At 46.6% G+C, this 19,485-nt stretch overlaps 1 protein-coding gene across 3 annotated transcripts in view; it reads left to right on the top strand.

Annotated features, from left to right (window-relative positions):
- Positions 1 to 19,485, top strand: part of LOC119952139 (gamma-aminobutyric acid receptor subunit alpha-3-like) — a 514,541-nt gene that overhangs the window by 75,663 nt on the left and 419,393 nt on the right. For all 3 annotated transcript variants that reach the window (XM_038775725.1, XM_038775723.1, XM_038775726.1), the window contains one exon: positions 17,638 to 17,759. In XM_038775725.1, coding sequence (XP_038631653.1) covers positions 17,638 to 17,759 — 122 coding nt within the window. The remainder of the gene's footprint in view (positions 1 to 17,637; positions 17,760 to 19,485) is intronic.

Below are 19,485 nucleotides of genomic sequence, written 5' to 3'. Positions count from 1 at the left end.
ACACACAATTTCCCACCACTGTCCTTGACTGGCCCTACTCTTACCCTAGTCATTCTTTTATTCCTGACATACCTATAGAAAGCTTTTGGGTTTTCCTTGATCCTACCTGCAAAAGACTTCTCATGTCCCCTCCTTGCTCGTCTCAGCTCTCTCTTTAGATCCTTCCTCGCTTCCTTGTAACTATCAAGCGCCCCAACTGAAACTTCACGCCTCATTTTCACATAGGCCTCCTTCTTCCTCTTAACAAGAGATTCCACTTCTTTGGTAAACCACGGTTCCCTCACTCGACCCCTTCCTCCCTGCCTGACTGGTACGTACTTATCAAGAACATGCAATAGCTGTTCCTTGAACAAGCTCCACATATCCAGTGTGCCCAACCCTTGCAGCCTACTTCTCCAACCTACACATCCTAAGTCATGTCTAATGGCATCATAATTGCCCTTCCCCCAGCTATAACTCTTGCCCTGCGGGGTATACTTATCCCTTTCCATCACTAACGTAAAGGTCACCGAATTGTGGTCACTGTTTCCAAAGTGCTCACCTACCTCCAGATCTAACACCTGGCCTGGTTCATTACCCAAAACCAAATCCAATGTGGCCTCGCCTCTTGTTGGCCTGTCAACATATTGTGTCAGGAAACCTTCCTGCACACATTGTACAAAGAACGACCCATCTAATGTACTCGAACTATATCTTTTCCAGTCAATATTTGGAAAGTTAAAGTCTCCCATAACAACTACCCTGTTACTTTCGCTCTTTTCCAGAATCATCTTCGCCATCCTTTCCTCTACATCCCTAGAACTATTAGGTGGCCTATAGAAAACTCCCAACAGGGTGACCTCTCCTTTCCTGTTTCTAACCTCAGTCCATACTACCTCGGAAGAAGAGTCCCCATCTAACATCCTTTCCGCCACCGTAATACTGTCCTTGACGAGCAGCGCCACACCTCCCCCTCTTTTGCCCCCTTCTCTGAGCTTACTAAAACACCTAAACCCCGGAACCTGCAACAACCATTCCTGTCCCTGCTCTATCCATGTCTCTGAAATGGCCACAACATCGAAGTCCCAGGTACCAACCCATGCTGCCAGTTCCCCTACCTTATTTCGTATACTCCTGGCATTGAAGTAGACACACTTCAAACCACCTACCTGAACACTGGCACCCTCCTGCGAAGTCAAATCTGTGCTCCTGACCTCTATACTCTCAATCTCCCGTACCCCAAAACTACAATCCAGGTTCCCATGCCCCTGCTGAATTAGTTTAAACCCCCCCAAAGAGCACTAACAAATCTCCCCCCCAGGATATTGGTGCCCCTCAGGTTCAGATGTAGACCATCCTGTCTATAGAGGTCCCACCTTCCCCAGAAAGAGCCCCAGTTATCCAGAAATCTGAATCCCTCCCGCCTCCACCATCCCTGTAGCCACGTGTTTAATTGCTCTCTCTCCCTATTCCTCATCTCACTATCACGTGGCACGGGCAACAACCCAGAGATAACAACTCTGTTTGTTCTCGCTCTGAGCTTCCATCCTAGCTCCCTAAAGGCCTGCCTGACATCCTTGTCCCCTTTCCTACCTATGTCGTTAGTGCCAGTGTGGACTACGACTTGGGGCTGCTCCACCTCCCCCTTGAGGACCCGGAAAACACGATCCGAGACATCACGTACCCTTGCACCTGGGAGGCAACATACCAAACGTGAGTCTCTCTCGCTCCCACAAAATCTCCTATCTGTGCCCCTGACTATTGAGTCCCCAATTACTAATGTTCTACTCCTTTCCCCCCTTCCCTTCTGAGCAACAGGGACAGACTCCGTGCCAGAGGCCCGTACCCCATGGCTTACCCCTGGTAAGTCGTCCCCCCCACAAGTATCCAAAACGGTATACTTGTTACTCAGGGGAACGACCGCAGGGGGTCCCTGCACTGACTGCTTCTTCCCAGTCCCTCTTACAGTTACCCATCTATCTCCAGTCTTTGGTGTAACTACTTCCCTGAAGCTCCTATCTATGACCCCCTCTGCCTCCCCGAATGATCCGAAGTTCATCCAGCTCAAGCTCCAGGTCCCTAACACGGTTTTTGAGGAGCTGGAGTTGGGTGCACTTCCCACAGATGAAATCAGCAGGGTCACTGACGGCGTCCCTCACCTCAAACATTCTGTAGGAGGAGCATTGTACTGCCTTCCCTGTCATCACCTCTAGATTTAAAAAAAAAACAAGAAAAAGAAAGGAAGAGCTTACCTGATATTCCCTCAAACCCTGCTCCCGCTGTTGCTTATTCACTCTTTCAACTTCTTCCATCGGGCAGGAGATGTATGAGAACGCTCACAAACAGATTCAAAAACAACTTCCTTCTATCCTTTTATGTCCATCCTCCACTCTCTCATCCCGTCCTTTATATCCATTTCCAATCCCTGAGTTTTGATATCCATCCTCTGATCCCCGTTCTATTCCTTTATCCTTTATATCGAGCCTGCAAATTCATCCAGCTTTCATTTCTGGTTATCAGTATAGAACATAGAACATAGAACATAGAACAGTACAGCACAGAACAGGCCCTTCGGCCCTCAATGTTGTGCCGAGCCATGATCACCCTACTCAAACCCACGTATCCACCCTATACCCGTAACCCAACAATCCCCCTCTTAACCTTACTTTTATTCGGATACTACGGGCAATTTAGCATGGCCAATCCACCTAACCCGCACATCTTTGGACTGTGGGAGGAAACCGGAGCACCCGGAGGAAACCCACGCATACACGGGGAGGACGTGCAGACTCCACACAGACAGTGACCCAGCCGGGAATCGAACCTGGGACCCTGGAGCTGTGAAGCATTTATGCTAACCACCATGCTACCCTGCTGCCCCATGAGTGCCCCATGCCCCATCTTGAGTCATAACAAAATGCGGATGGATGCAACCTTAACTGCCTTGACAAGAAAGCAAAATCTGTCCATGTATGACATCAAGGAGCTCTTGCAAAACTGGGCTATGTGAAAATCAGGGGGAATAGTTTCCACTGGTTGAAGGTTTAGCTGCCCCAAAGGCAGATAGTTTAATGTCAATCATCTCAATTCCAGGACATCACTGCTGGAGCTTGTCAGGGCAGTGTCCTAGGCTCCCACCACCTTCAACTGCTTGACCATTGACCACCTTCAACAATAGAGAATCCAACTCCTTCGCCCCTTGACATTCAATGGCATACCCATCATTGAATCACCTACTATCAACATCCTGAGAGTTACCATTGAGCTGAAGGTTGAACTGGACGAGCCAGTGGTTATAACAGCAGGTCAAAGAATGGAAATTCTGCTGATAGTAACTCACCTCTTGTCTCCGAAAAGCTTCAATTCAAGATGGCATTTTTCAATAATTTGTTTTTCGATGTGGGCATTGCTGGCTATGCCATCTATTATTGCCCATCTCTAATTTCCCATGAGATAACGATACTGAGCTGCCTTCTTGAGCCACTGCAGTCCATGTGTAGTTACACCCACAGTGCTGTTGGTGCAGAAGTCCCCGGAATTTGACCCAGCGACAATGAAGGAATGGCGATTTATTTCCAAGTCAGGATGGTGAGTGGCTTGGAACGAACTTCCAGGTGGTGGGTTCCCAGGTATCTGCTGCTTTTGTCCATCCAGATAGTAGATGCTGGAGGTTTGGAAGATTCTGTTGAAGGATCCTTGGTGAAATCCCGCAATGCATTTTGTAAATGGCACACACGACTGCCACTGTGCATCAGGGCTGGAGGGAGTGAATGTTTGTGTGATGGATGTACACATTTCGGATGTATTGTATAATATGTGTTTGCTGGTAAGGGTTGAAAGCCTTAATCAGAGTGTATGACCACTGTAATCATGTTTTAAAAGACTCTTAGGTTGAAAGACAACAAAGCTTTTGGGATCCAGAAGTGCAATTCACCGTCTTAAAAAAGCTTGGGCTAATGTAAGTTTGTTTTGAATAAATGGATTCCCTGTGGAGTGAATCAGTTTCCAGCTTGGTCAGATGATATAATTGCTGGGTGGAGCCAAGGCATCCAGCTTTTTCAGAAAGCATTTTCAGTTGGGCTGCGTGAAGTTGGGCTGCAAGTCGGCTTTTGCTCTGTGCAGTCCAGTTTAAAAAAAGATTAACAGTCTTTAAAGCAGTGCAGACTTGTCTGAGGACACGGGGGAGCTGAAACAAGCCAGTTGTAACAACTTTTGATGAAATGCAGCCAGTGTTTCTGCATTGATATGACTGGAGTTAGATATTTTCTGCAAAGCAGCATCAAGAGATCTCTTTCTCAAAGAATAACTACAAAACAAGCATTCCTTTGTTCCAATGGTATTTTAGGAGGATTGAGAGCTGAAATGGTTGTTTTTGTATGTTTAAGTGGGAATAAAGATAGCAATAAGGGAATTGTATTCACTGTATTGAGTACTGTTGTTTAAAGGGTAATTGTAAGCTATTTTCTTGTGTGATGTTATTTAATCCTGTATTAGTAATAAGGTTTGTTTTACTATACCATATCCCTATTTATTTGTGCAATCACTCCTGGAGTGGGGTACTCTTTCCTCACTGTATTACAACATTAAAATAAAATAGTGGGGTTTAGGTCCAAAATTGTAATATTATACAGATTATATAGAGTTTACAGTGCAGAAGGAGGCCATTCGGCCCATCGAGTCTGCACCAGCTCTTTGAAAAAGTACCATACCCAAGGTCAACACCTCCACCCTATCCCCATACCCAGTATTCCCTCAGGCAATTTTGGATACTAAGGGCAATTTATCATGGCCAATCCACCTAACCTGCACATCTTTGGGCTGTAGGAGGAAACCGGAGCACCCGGAGGAAACCCACGCAGACACTGGGAGGATGTGCAGACTCCGCACAGACAGTGACCCAAGCTGGAATCGAACCTGGGACCCTGGAGCTGTGAAGCGATTGTGCTATCCACAATGCTACCGTGCTGCCCCTAATATGTGGAAGGGTTGCCTTTCAAGTGGGGCTGCTTTTTCCTGGATTGTATTGAGCTTCTTGTATGTCGTTGTTGTTCAAGCTTCATTCACCCAGGCAAGTAAACTTTTGGGTGGCATGTTAGCACATTGTCAATCAACGTTAATAATCAATGTCAGGGTGCCAGGTTTGATTACGGCTTGGGTCACTGTCTGTGCGGAGTCTGCACTTTCTCTCCATGTCTGCATGGGTTTTCTCTGGTTTCATCCCACAAATCCTGAAAGATTTGCTTGTTAGGTGAATGGGACATTCTGAATTCTCCCTCTGTGTACCCGAACAGGCGCCGTACTGTGGCGACTAGGGGATTTTCATAGTAACTTCATTGTAGTGTTACTGTAAGACTATTTGTGACAAAAGTAAAGATTATTATTAATTAGGAGAGTGTCCCATTACATTCCTGACTTGTGCCTTGTAGATGGTAGACAGGCTTTGGGGCATGCCCAAGATTCTGACCTCTTGTTATCATATATATGTTGTCATATATGGCTAGTCCAGTTCAGCTTCTGGTCAATAATAACCCCCAGAATGTCAACAATGGGGAATTCAGCAATGGTAATGCAATTGAATGTTAAGGGGTGAAGGTTGGATTCTCTCTTAGAACATAGAACATAGAACAGTACAGCACAGAACAGGCCCTTCGGCCCTCAATGTTGTGCCGAGCCATGATCACCCTACTCAAACCCACGTATCAACCCTATACCTGTAACCCAACAAACCCCCCCCCCCTTAACCTTACTTTTATTCGGACACTACGGGCAATTTAGCATGGCCAATCCACCTAACCCGCACATCTTTGGACTGTGGGAGGAAACCGGAGCACCCGGAGGAAACCCACGCACACAGGGGGAGGACGTGCAGACTCCACACAGACAGTGACCCAGCCGGGAATCGAACCTGGGACCCTGGAGCTGTGAAGCATTTATGCTAACCACCATGCTACCCTGCTGCCATCTTGTTGCAGATGGTCATTGACTGGCACTTGTGTGGTGCGAATGTTACTTGCCATTTATCAGCCAAAGCCTAAATGTTTACTTGCACATAAAGGCTGCATACAGACATAGACTGTGTCTGTATCTGAGGAATTCTGAATGATACTGAATCATTGAATCATAAAATCATAGAAACATTACAACACAGAAGGAAGCCATTTGGTCCATCTTGTTCATGTCAGCCCGAGGACACCGACGTGCCCTTTCTATTCCCACCTTCCTGAACCTTGTCCATAGCCCTGTAGCTTAGAGCAGCTAAGATGCAGATCCAGATACTTTTAAAAAGTGTTCAGGGTCTCTGCCTCCACCACAAATTTGGGCAACAAATTCTAGACTCCTACTACCTCCCATCTAAAAAGGTTCTTCCTGATTAGTAAGTTCGTGGATGACACCCAAGGTTGGTGGAGCGGCTGATAGTGCAGATTATTAGAGGATGCAGCAAGACATAGGTTGGAGACTTAGGCAGAGAAATGGCAAATGGAGTTTAATCCAGACGAATGTGAGGTAATACATTTTGGTAGTTCTAACATAGAGTGGAAATATACCGTAAATGGCAAAACACTGAGGAATATAGAATGTCAGAGAGATCTGGGCATGTAGGTCCATAGATCTTTGAAAGTGGCAACACAAGTGGACAACGTCATCAAGAAATCAATGCTTGCCTTCATTGGATGGGGCATCGAGTATAAAAACTGGCAGGTCATACTAGAAAAGAAAGGAAAATCGCTTATTGTCACGAGTAGGCTTCAATGAAGTTACTGTGAAAAGCCCCTAGACACCACATTTGGGCGCCTGTCTGGGGAGGCTGGTACGGGAATCGAACCGTGCTGCTGGCCTGCTTTAAAAGCCAGCAATTTAGCCCAGTAAGCTAAACCAGGTGTCTCTGTAACTCTCTCTGACTGATCACCAGATCATTGTTCAGCCCTTATTCACTGACGATCAGAGCATATGTTACACATTTTACCTGATCATCTACCCTCCTGATCATATAACCTACTGTGCTGCTAAGTGAGCCTTTTTGACTGTTGAGTCTTTTTGCCAGATTATTGCTTCACTTAGGTCACTTGTTACCCTCTGTGCTGCTGTCGTACTCACTCAGTACAGGTGGACAGGCGTGGCCGAAAGACGGAGAGGACGATACAGCAGTTAGGCGGGCAGAGCAATTGACTGGAATTTAAATTGGCTTAAAATGTAGATCAGACAGAGAGGGGCTGATTGAAAGAGAGTTCTGACTGAAGGAGAATAGACTGTTTGCAGTGCATGAAATGATGCCAGTATCCTTAATTTTCTCCTGTAATTAAATACAGACATGCAATCCACAGTTGATTGGTCTGTAAATAATAAATAGCATATCTTGCCAGTTCAAGTGAAATTGCAGGAGAGTGATGAAAGAATTGAATTCCTGTTCATTCTACTGTTCGGCTGAACATTGAAATAAGGAAATAAACCAACAGAGCTGAAAATGTGTTAACTTTGCAGAGCTCAGTTAGCTCATATCTGAGGAGAGGCTGAATAATTCTAATCGTGGCTGATTCTATCAGAAGAGATTGGGTTACAGGTGGCTTTGTGCTTGTTTAAACTGTATTTCACAGAATTCAAACACCCTTTATTCATCCCAGGCAGGAAGGTTAGATGTAATATAGCGACAAATGACTTGCTAGGCCATTTCAGAGAGCGGTTACCAGTCCATAGAACTAGCGAATTCCTACGGTGCAGAAGGAGGCCATTTGGTCCATTGAATCTGCGCCGACCCTCTCAAAGAGCACCCTACCTATGTTCACTTACCCGTCCTATACCCGTAACTCCATTGTCCCACCTAACGTACACATCTTTGGAAATTTAACATGGCCAATCCACCTAATATGCACATCTTTGGACCGTGGGAAGAAACCGGAGCACCCAAAGGAAACCCACTCAGACGGGGGAGGGGGGGGGGGTGCAAACTCCGCACAGACAGTCACCAAGGTTGGAATGGAAACCGGATTCCTGGTGCCGTGAGGCAGCAGTGCTAACCACTGTGTCATCAATCTGTGTATTCCGAGTCTAACACCAGAGTGGGTAATAAGAACAGAAGAACATAAGAACTAGGAGCAGGAGTAGGCCATCTGGCCCCTCGAGCCTGCTCCGCCATTCAATGAGATCATGGCTGATCTTTTGTGGACTCAGCTCCACTTTCCGGCCCGAACACCATAACCCTTAATTCCTTTATTCTTCAAAAAACTATCTATCTTTACCTTAAAAACATGTAATGAAGGAGCCTCAACTGATTCACTGGGCAAGGAATTCCATAGATTCACAACCCTTTGGGTGAAGAAGTTCCTCCTAAACTCAGTCCTAAATCTACTTCCCCTTATTTTGAGGCTATGCCCCCTAGTTCTGCTTTCACCCACCAGTAGAAACAACAGCCCGCATCTATTCTATCTATTTCCTTCATAATTTTAAATGTTTCTACAAGATCCCCCCCTCATACTTCTAAATTCCAACGAGTACAGTCCCAGTCTACTCAACCTCTCCTCATAATCCAACCCCTTCAGCTCTGGGATTAACCTAGTGAATCTCCTCTGCACACCCTCCAGTGCCAGTATGTCCTTTCTCAAGTAAGGAGACAAAAACTGAACACAATACTCCAGGTGTGGCCTCACTAACACCTTATACAATTGCAACATAACCTCCCTAGTCTTAAACTCCATCCCTCTAGCAATGAAGGACAAAATTCCATTTGCCTTCTTAATCATCTGTTGCACCTGTAAACCAACTTTCTGTGACTCATGCACTAGCACACCCAGGTCTCTCTGCACAGCGGCATGCTTTAATATTTTATTGTTTAAATAATAATCCCGTTTGCTGTTATTCCTACCAAAATGGATAACCTCACATTTGTCAACATTGTATTCCATCTGCCAGACCCTAGCCCATTCACTTAACCTATCCAAATCCCTCTGCAGACTTCCAGTATCCTCTGCACTTTTCACTTTACCACTCATCTTGGTGTCATCTGCAAACTTGGATACATTGCCCTTGGTCCCCAACTCCAAATCATCTATGTAAATTGTGAACAATTGTGGGCCCAACACGGATCCCTGAGGGACATCACTAGCTACTGATTGCCAACCAGAGAAACACCCATTAATCCCCACTCTTTGCTTTCTATTAATTAACCAATCCTCTATCCATGCTACTATTTTACCTTTAATGCCATGTATCTTTATCTTCTGCAGCAACCTTTTGTGTGGCACCTTGTCAAAGGCTTTCTGGAAATCCAGATATACCACATCCATTGGCTCCCCGTTATCTACTGCACTGGTAATGTCCTCAAAAAATTCCACTAAATTAGTTAGGCATGACCTGCCCTTTATGAACCCATGCTGCGTCTGCCCAATGGGACAATTTCTATCCAGATGCCTCGCTATTTCTTCCTTGATGATAGATTCCAGCATCTTCCCTACTACTGAAGTTAAGCTCACTGGCCTATAATTTCCTGCGCTCTGCCTACCTCCTTTTTTAAACAGTGGTGTCACGGTTGCTAATTTCCAATCCACTGGGACCACCCCAGAGTCTGGTGAATTTTGGTAAATCATCATTAGTGCATCTGAAATTTCCCTAGCCATCTCTTTTAGCACTCTGGGATGCATTCCATCAGGGATTGGAGACTTGTCTACCTTTAGCCCCATTAGCTTGCCCATCACTACCACCTTAGTGAGAACAATCCTCTCAAGGTCCTCACCTGTCATAGCCTCATTTCTATCAGTCGCTGGCATGTTATTTGTGTCTTCCACTGTGAAGACCGACCCAAAAAACCTGTTCAGTTCCTCAGCCATTTCCTCATCTCCCATTATTAAAACTTCCTTCTCATCCTCTAAAGGACCAATATTTACCTTAACCACTCTTTTTTGTTTTATATATTTGTAAAAACCTTTACTGTCTGTTTTTATATTCTGAGCAAGTTTACTCTCATACTCTATCTTACTCTTCTTTATAGCTTTTTTAGTAGCTTTCTGTTGCCCCCTAAATATTTCCCAGTACTCTAGTCTCCCACCAATCTTTGCCACTTTATATGCTTTTTCCTTCAATTTGATACTCTCCCTTATTTCCTTAGATATCCACGGTCGATTTTCCCTCTTTCTACCGTCCTTCCTTTTTGTTGCTATAAATCTTTGCTGAGCACTGTGAAAAATCGCTTGGAAGGTTCTCTACTGTTCCTCAACTGTTCCACCATAAAGTCTTTGCTCCCAGTCTATCTTAGCTAGTTCTTCTCTCATCCCATTGTAATCTCCTTTGTTTAAACACAAAACACTAGTATTTGATTTTACTTTCTCACCCTCCATCTATATTTTAAATCCCTTCATATTGTGATCACTCCTTCCGAGAGGATCCCTAACTATGAGATCATGAATCAATCCTGTTGCATTACATAAGAACATAAGAACTAGGAGCAGGAGTAGGCCATCTGGCCCCTCGAGCCTGCTCCGCCATTCAATTAGATCATGGCTGATCTTTTGTGGACTCAGTCCAACTTTCCGGCCCGAACACCATAACCCTTAATCCCTTTATTCTTCAAAAAACTATCTATCTTTACCTTAAAAACATGTAATGAAGGAGCCTCAACTGCTTCACTGGGCAAGGAATTCCATAGATTCACAACCCTTTGGGTGAAGAAGTTCCTCCTAAACTCAGTCCTAAACCTACTTCCCCTTATTTTGAGGCTATGCCCCCTAGTTCTGCTGTCACCCGCCAGTGGAAACAACCTGCCCGCATCTATCCTATCTATTCCCTTCATAATTTTAAATGTTTCTATAAGATCCCCCCTCATCCTTCTAAATTCCAACGAGTACAGTCCCAGTCTATTCAACCTCTCCTCATAATCCAACCCCTTCAGCTCTGGGATTAACCTAGTGAATCTCCTCTGCACACTCTCCAGCGCCAGTACGTCTTTTCTCAAGTAAGGAGACCAAAACTGAACACAATACTCCATGTGTGGCCGCACTAACACCTTATACAATTGCAACATAACCTCCCTAGTCTTAAACTCCATCCCTCTAGCAATGAAGGACAAAATTCCATTTGCCTTCTTAATCACCTGTTGCACATAGGACAAGATCTAGGACCGCTTGTTCGTTCGTAGGTTCCATTACATACTGTTCTAGGAAACTATCGCGGATACATTCTATAAACTCCGCCTCAAGGTTGCCTTGACCGACCTGGTTAAACCAATCGACATGTAGATTAAAATCCCCCATGATAACTGCTGTACCATTTCTACATGCATCAGTTATTTCAATGTTTATTGCCTGCCCCACAATAACGTTTACTATTTAGTGGCCGATAGACTACTCCTATCAGTGACTTTTTCGCCTTACTATTCCTGATTTCCACCCAAATGGATTCTACCTTATCCTCCATAGCACCGATGTCATCCCTTACTATTGCCCGGATGTCATCCTTAAATAAAAGAGTAACACCACCTCCCTTACCATCCAAATAGTTTGATACCCTCGGATATTTAACTGACCATCCTTTAACCATATTTCAGTAATGGCCACTAAATCATAGTCATTCACAATGATTTGTGCCATCAACTCATTTACTTTATTCTTAATACTATGAGCATTCAGGTAAAGTACACTTATGTTGGGTTTTTTTTTTACCTCTGTTTTGAATCTTAACATCTCCAGTTTTATTCCTTTTGTTATTACTGGGCCTCTTCACTGAGCTCCCCTCAGTCACTGTACCTTTTACTGTCGCCCTTTTTGATTTTTGACTATGTCGTCTCTGCCTTGCACTTTTCCCCTTACTTCTGTCCCTGTTTTACTACCTTCCAACTTCCTGCATCAGTTCCCATCGCTCTGCCACATTAGTTTAAACCCTCCCCAACAGCTCTAGCAAACACCCCCCCAGGACTTCGGTTCCAGTCCTGACCAGGTGCAGACCGTCCGGTTTGTACTGGTCCCACCTCCTCCAGAACCAGTTCCAATGCCCCAGGAATTTGAATAATGGTAGCAGATTTCTTTGTCGAAGGGACTTTAAAACCTGCTGGTTTTTTACAACAATCCATGACAGTTGTCATGGTCACCATTACTGTTACCACTCCCTCAGGGGCCACACCCTATATTGTATATGGTTCCAATCCTGCACCTTGGTGTACGGACATCTCAGGTTCATCCCAATTAGGGGACAGACTCTGCATACCTCCCATCCCCAATCACCTAACAGGATATAAACCCCGACCTGGGAGTAGATCAGGGAGAGTAATGCTGTGGGGTGAGGAGTAGTGTCATAGAACATAGAACGATACAGCGCAGTACAGGCCCTTTGGCCCTCGATGTTGCACCGACATGGAAAAAATCTAAAGGCCATCTAACCTACACTATGCCCTTATCATCCATATGCTTATCCAATAAATTTTTAAATGCCCTCAATGTTGGCGAGTTCACTACTGTTGCAGGTAGGGCATTCCACGGCCTCACCACTCTTTGCGTAAAAAACCCACCTCTGACCTCTGTCCTATATCTATTACCCCTCAATTTAAGACTATGTCCCCTCGTGCTAGCCACCTCCATCCGTGGGAGAAGGCTCTCGCTGTCCACCCTATCTAACCCTCTGATCATTTTGTATGCCTCTATTAAGTCACCTCTTAACCTTCTTCTCTCTAACGAAAACAACCTCAAGTCCATCAGCCTTTCCTCATAAGATTTTCCCTCCATACCAGGCAACATCCTGGTAAATCTCCTCTGCACCCGTTCCAAAGCTTCCACGTCCTTCCTATAATGAGGCGACCAGAACTGTACGCAATACTCCAAATGCGGCCGTACTAGAGTTTTGTACAACTGCAACATGACCTCATGGCTCCGGAACTCAATCCCTCTACCAATAAAGGCCAACACACCATAGGCCTTCTTCACAACCCTATCAACCTGGGTGGCAACTTTCAGGGATCTATGTACATGGACACCGAGATCCCTCTGCTCATCCACACTACCAAGAATTTTACCATTAGCCAAATATTCCGCATTCCTGTTATTCTTTCCAAAGTGAATCACCTCACACTTCTCCACATTAAACTCCATTTGCCACCTCTCAGCCCAGCTCTGCAGCTTATCTATGTCCCTCTGTAACCTGCAACATCCTTCCGCACTGTCTACAACTCCACCGACTTTAGTGTTGTCTGCAAATTTACTCACCCATCCTTCTGCGCCCTCCTCTAGGTCATTTATAAAAATGACAAACAGCAACGGCCCCAGAACAGATCCTTGTGGTACGCCACTCGTAACTGAACTCCATTCTGAACATTTCCCATCAACTACCACTCTCTGTCTTCTTTCAACTAGCCAATTTCTGATCCACATCTCTAAATCACCCTCAATCCCCAGCCTCCGTATTTTCTGCAATAGCTGACCGTGGGGAACCTTATCAAACGCTTTACTGAAATCCATATACACCACATCAACTGCTCTACCCTCGTCTACCTGTTCAGTCACCTTCTCAAAGAACTCGATAAGGTTTGTGAGGCATGACCTACCCTTCACAAAACCATGCTGACTGTCCCTAATCATATTATTCCTATCTAGATGATTATAAATCGTATCTTTTATAATCCTCTCCAAGACTTTACCCACCACAGACGTCAGGCTCACCGGCCTATAGTTACCGGGGTTATCTCTACTCCCTTTCTTGAACAAAGGGACCACATTTGCTATCCTCCAGTCCCCTGGCACTATTCCTGTAACCAATGATGACCTAAAAATCAAAGCCAAAGGCTCAGCAATCTCTTCCCTGGCTTCCCAGAGAATCCTAGGATAAATCCCATCCATCGTTGTATTATTGAGCATTGAGTAAATAAACCTCCTTGTTATCCTGCCTACCTAATGTCGTATGAATTCCTTTCCTCCAGCTATCACAATAATATAATAATCTTTATAAGTGTCACAAGTAGGCTTACTATAACACTACAAAGAAGTTACTGTGAAAATCCCCTAGTCGTCACATTCCAGCACTTGTTCGGGTATACAGAGGGAGAATTCAGAATGTCCAATTTCTCATAATATACACACAAGTATATGATGTTGCAGAGACAGATATTGATTGACACAGAGGATGACCAATGAACACACAGAACACAGCAGCCAATCACCAGACAGGACACAGCCACTATAAAGCCAGAGGGCACTAGTTTTCCCGCTCTCTCGGGATGCAACCTCTGAGACAACCAGAGCCTGTGAGCAACACCTCGAACATCCACCATGTGGTAGTAAGATAGTCTGGTCAGGTTAGCCTCAGGTCTCCAGTCAACTCAGCATCGTGTCAACCCACAGTTAAAGTATGTTTAATAGTAAACAGTTTAATAAAATAGAGTTGCATTTCTCCATGTGTTGGATGCCTGTCTCTCTCACTGCTATGGAAAACGCAGTCCTCGCAGATCCAGCATACCCAACACATCATGGTACCAGTGCGTGATGTTAGAGTTTGATGGACCTACCTCGAGATAGACTTTCACTGCTTGGTAACTTCAAGAGAAATGCCAGGAGAAACATCAACCAGTCTACACTGTCTCAGTCAATCGGTAAGTTCTCTAGACGACCCTGTGAAAGGCTGTCGAAAGAAATTTACCAACATCGTCTGACTCCTTCATGACAAGATGGTGGCGACAGTGCTCACTGCTGAAATAAGACAGAAACTTTTGAGGTCAAGACTGGAGTCAGGGAGGGATGTGTTATTGCCCCCACTCTTTTCCCCATCTTCACTGCCACCATCTTTCACCTTGTGAAGAACAAGCTTCCCAGTGGAGTGGACATCATCTACAGGATTGAAGGAAACATTTTCAACCTCAACCGGCTGAAATCCAACACTGACGTCGCTCATGGGACTTTAGTCTGCAGATGACATCACCAACTCCGTTATCACAGAAGGGAAGCTCCAATACACACTTGACACCTTCTTGGGAGCATACAAATGAATTGGGGCAGCACGATTGCTTCACAGCTCCAGGGTCCCAAGTTCGATTCCAGCTTGGGTCACTGTCTGTACGGAGTCTGCACATCCTCCTCGTGTGTGCGTGGGTTTCTTCCAGGTGCTCCGGTTTCCTCCCACAGTCCAAAGATGTGCAGGTTAGGTGAATTGGCCATGATAAATTGCCCTTACTGTCCAAAATTGCCCTCAGTGTTGGGCGGGGTTACTGGGTTATGGGGATAGGGTGGAGGTGTTGACCTTGGGTAGGGTGCTCTTTCCAAGAGCTGGTGCAGACTCAATGGGCCGAATGGCCTCCTTCTGCACTGAATTCTATAATTAGTCTCAGTCTCAACCTCAAGAAGACTCGAGTCATTACCAACCCAGGGCAGCACATGGCACAGTGGTTAGCATTGCTACCTCACTGCACCAAGGTCCCAGTTTCGATCCCGGCTCTGGGTCACTGTCCGTGTCGAGTTTGCATATTCTGTCTGTGTTTGCGTGTGTTTTGCCCCTACAACCCAAAGATGTGCAGGGTAGGTGGATTGGCCATGCTAAATTGCCCCTTAATTGTGAAAAAAATCAAGTGGGTACACAAAATTTAAAAAAAGTAAGTTCGTTTCCAACCCTGCACCTTTTTCCAGAATTGTAGGCATAGGATTTCAGAGGAAGATCGCGTCTCTCCCACCATCAAGGTCAATGGAAAAACCCTACCATGTGTGAAATATTCTTGCTACCTGGGAAGACACATCGCCTCTAAGGGTGACATCGATAGGAGATCCAACATCATATCCAATCCACGAGCACCTCCTGCGGACACCTAAAGACAAGAATCCTTGACAACCGTGACATCCGTGCTGACAGCACGATCCTTGTGTACAAGGCAATCGTCCTCCCAACTCTTCTATATATCTCAGAACCTTGAACTACCTACAGACACCACCTCAAGGTCTTGGAGAGACACCATCAACGCTTTGAGGCGGATTTTCTGCATCAGTTGGGAAGGCAGGCGTACTGACATCAGCGTTCATGAAGGAGTCACAAGCACCAGTCAGAAGCCAACTCCGCAGGACCAGCCATGTGCTTAGGATGTCACATTACCAACTGGCAAATCAAATCTTCTTTGCCCAGCTCAAGGAAGACTTTCGAACTAAGTGGAGGACAAAGGGAGCGCTTCAAAGACTCCCTGAAAGCTTACCTCAAGAAAAACAACATAGACATCAATGCATGGGAGACCTTTGCTCAGAAGAGATCTAATTGAAGGAACACAGTTATTTGAGGACACCTAACGGATTATTGGGGAATGTTTTGTGAATGATCATTGCGGACATTAATGGTTCTTCTGACCCTAAGAAATGGTTGTATCCTGACCCCCTGTAAGGCACCACAACCACCGCCTCCCCTCAAACCCCTGGCCAGTAACTTCCCTGGGACCATTTGTCTAATCAGTTAGTATCTCACTGATAGATTGATTAGATCTCAACCTGCTCCCCATCATATATAGAGTGCCTACTCTCTTCACCATGTTGGGAGTGTTCCCCCGAAATCCTATGCCTACAATTCTGGAAAAAGGGGCAGGTAAGCAATTCCCCAGTTGGTGATAGGACCCTTCAATAGTCTCTCGGCTTCCTGCCTTGCCTTTTAAAAAATAAATGTCCCCCTCCTGTTCCTATGTTAGCACCCTGTGTGGAAAAATATCTAACATGGAAGATGATTCTTGGGTGATTCTCAGCCTGGATCATGTTAACATCGAAAAGGAGGAGGTATTGGATCTTTTAAAAGATATTAAGGTAGATAGGTTTCCTGGGCCGGATGGGATTTACCCTAGAATACTGAGTGAAGCAAGGGAGAAAGTTCTGGGGCCTTGACTGACATCTTTGTATCCTCATTGGCAACAGGTGAGATCGCAGAGGACTGGAGAATAGCTAATATGGTACCGCTGTTTAATAAAGGTAGCAGGGATAATCCTGGAAACTATAGGCCAGTGAGCCTCACGTCGGTAGTAGGTAAATTATTGGTGAGAATTCTCAGGGACAGGACTTTTACCCATTTGGAAACAAATGGAACTAATGAGCGATAGCATGGTTTTGTGAAGGGAAGGTAGTGCCTCACTAACTTGATCGTGTTTTTTGAGGAAGATACAAAGGCGATTGATGAGGGGAGGGTGGTGGATGTTGTTTACATGGACTTCAGTAAAGTCTTTGACAAGGTGCTTTGTGGCAGACTGGTACAAAGGTCAAGACACACGAGATCAGAAATGAGGTGGTAAGATGGGCAGCATGGTCACACAAGTGGATAGCACTTGTGGCTTCACAGCTCCAGGGTCCCAGGTTCGATTCCCCACTGAGTCACTGTCTGTGCGGAGTCTGTAAGTTCTCCCCGTGTCAGTCACCAGGGGGCAGAGGTTTAAGGTCCATGGGGCAAAGCTTAGAGATGTTCGAGGCAGGTGTTTTACGCAGAAGGTGGTGAGTACCTGGAACGCCTTGCCAGGGGAGGTTGTGGAAGCAGATATATTAACGGCGTTCAAAAAGACATCGTGACAAACACATGGATAGGATGGGTACAGAGGGATACGGCACAAGGAAGTGCTGAGAGTTTTGCCAAAGGTTGATATCATGATCGGTACAGGTTTGGAGGGCTAAAGGGCCTGTTCCTATGCTGTACTGTTCTTTATTCTTTGTATTTTTGGAAAAAAAGTTTGATTCTTTTTATTCTTAGATTTGCAAAGAAACATGCTCGACCAGCACCAACAGAGGGGAAAGACAACATCACCATCTTCACCAGAATTCTGGACCGTCTGTTGGATGGTTACGACAACAGGCTGCGGCCTGGTCTTGGAGGTAAGAATCACGGCACTATTTATTTAAGGAGCGGCTTAATTGAGAAGTGTTCAAAATCTGATGTACTTTCTCACTTTCTGTTCCACATACTATTTAATAAGATGCACATTGTTCAATGTGGTGAAGTGTTCAAAACACAGAAGTTGCAAGTAAATAAAGTCAGAAATCAGAAGAGATCAGGCAGATCCTATTCATCCAACACGGCGCAGAATATCCCGGAAAGTCCGTAAACACGGATTCTCTGGGAAAAAAACGACAGAGGCTGCTCAATAAAATTAGGGGTGAGAATAAAATTCTGGTGTTGACAACAATATAAATATCCCATGAATTCCTACAAAAAAAGCTTGTGAAGTAAATGCATACGTGAACGCAAGGACTGGGGAGAAGGTCGAAGGATATTGGGGTGAAGTTGATTGATGAGATTTAGGTTTCTGAGGAACAGATGTGTTGAGGACAGGATGAGTAGATGGGGTAGAGGGACAGGATGAGGGGCAGGGTGAGTGGATGGGGCGGAGGGGCAGGATGAGGGGCAGGGTGAGTGGATGGGGCGGAGGGGCAGGGTGAGTAGATGGGGCGGAGGGGCAGGGTGAGTGGATGGGGCTGAGGGGCAGGGTAAGTGGATGGGGCTGAGGGGCAGGGTGAGTGGATGGGGCTGAGGGACAGGGTGAGTGGATGGGGCTGAGGGGCAGGGTGAGTGGATGGGGCGGGGGGGCAGGGTGAGTGGATGGGGCGGGGGGGCAGGGTGAGTGGATGGGGCGGAGGGGCAGGGTGAGTGGATGGGGCGGGGGGGCAGGGTGAGTGGATGGGGCGGAGGGGCAGGGTGAGTGGATGGGGCGGAGGGGCAGGGTGAGTGGATGGGGCGGGGGGGCAGGGTGAGTGGATGGGGTTGAGGGGCAGGGTGAGTGGATGGGGCGGGGGGGCAGGGTGAGTGGATGGGGCGGAGGGGCAGGGTGAGTGGATGGGGTTGAGGGGCAGGGTGAGTGGATGGGGTTGAGGGGCAGGGTGAGTGGATGGGGTTGAGGGGCAGGGTGAGTGGATGGGGTTGAGGGGCAGGGTGAGTGGATGGGGTTGAGGGGCAGGGTGAGTGGATGGGGTTGAGGGGCAGGGTGAGTGGATGGGGCGGAGGGGCAGGGTGAGTGGATGGGGCGGAGGGGCAGGGTGAGTGGATGGGGTTGAGGGGCAGGGTGAGTGGATGGGGTTGAGGGGCAGGGTGAGTGGATGGGGTTGAGGGGCAGGGTGAGTGGATGGGGCGGAGGGGCAGGGTGAGTGGATGGGGTTGAGGGGCGGGTGGAGGGGCAGGGTGAGTGGATGGGGTTGAGGGGCAGGGTGAGTGGATGGGGTTGAGGGGCAGGGTGAGTGGATGGGGTTGAGGGGCAGGGTGAGTGGATGGGGTTGAGGGGCAGGGTGAGTGGATGGGGTTGAGGGGCAGGGTGAGTGGATGGGGTTGAGGGGCAGGGTGAGTGGATGGGGTTGAGGGGCAGGGTGAGTGGATGGGGTTGAGGGGCAGGGTGAGTGGATGGGGTTGAGGGGCAGGGTGAGTGGATGGGGTTGAGGGGCAGGGTGAGTGGATGGGGTTGAGGGGCAGGGTGAGTGGATGGGGTTGAGGGGCAGGGTGAGTGGATGGGGTTGAGGGGCAGGGTGAGTGGATGGGGTTGAGGGGCAGGGTGAGTGGATGGGGTTGAGGGGCAGGGTGAGTGGATGGGGTTGAGGGGCAGGGTGAGTGGAT

The sequence above is a fragment of the Scyliorhinus canicula genome, chromosome 17 (assembly GCF_902713615.1).
Source record: "Scyliorhinus canicula chromosome 17, sScyCan1.1, whole genome shotgun sequence".
In the NCBI taxonomy this organism is placed as follows: domain Eukaryota; kingdom Metazoa; phylum Chordata; class Chondrichthyes; order Carcharhiniformes; family Scyliorhinidae; genus Scyliorhinus; species Scyliorhinus canicula.
The sequence above is the reverse complement of the archived record's forward strand: the minus strand, read 5'-3'. Positions and strand labels throughout refer to the sequence as shown.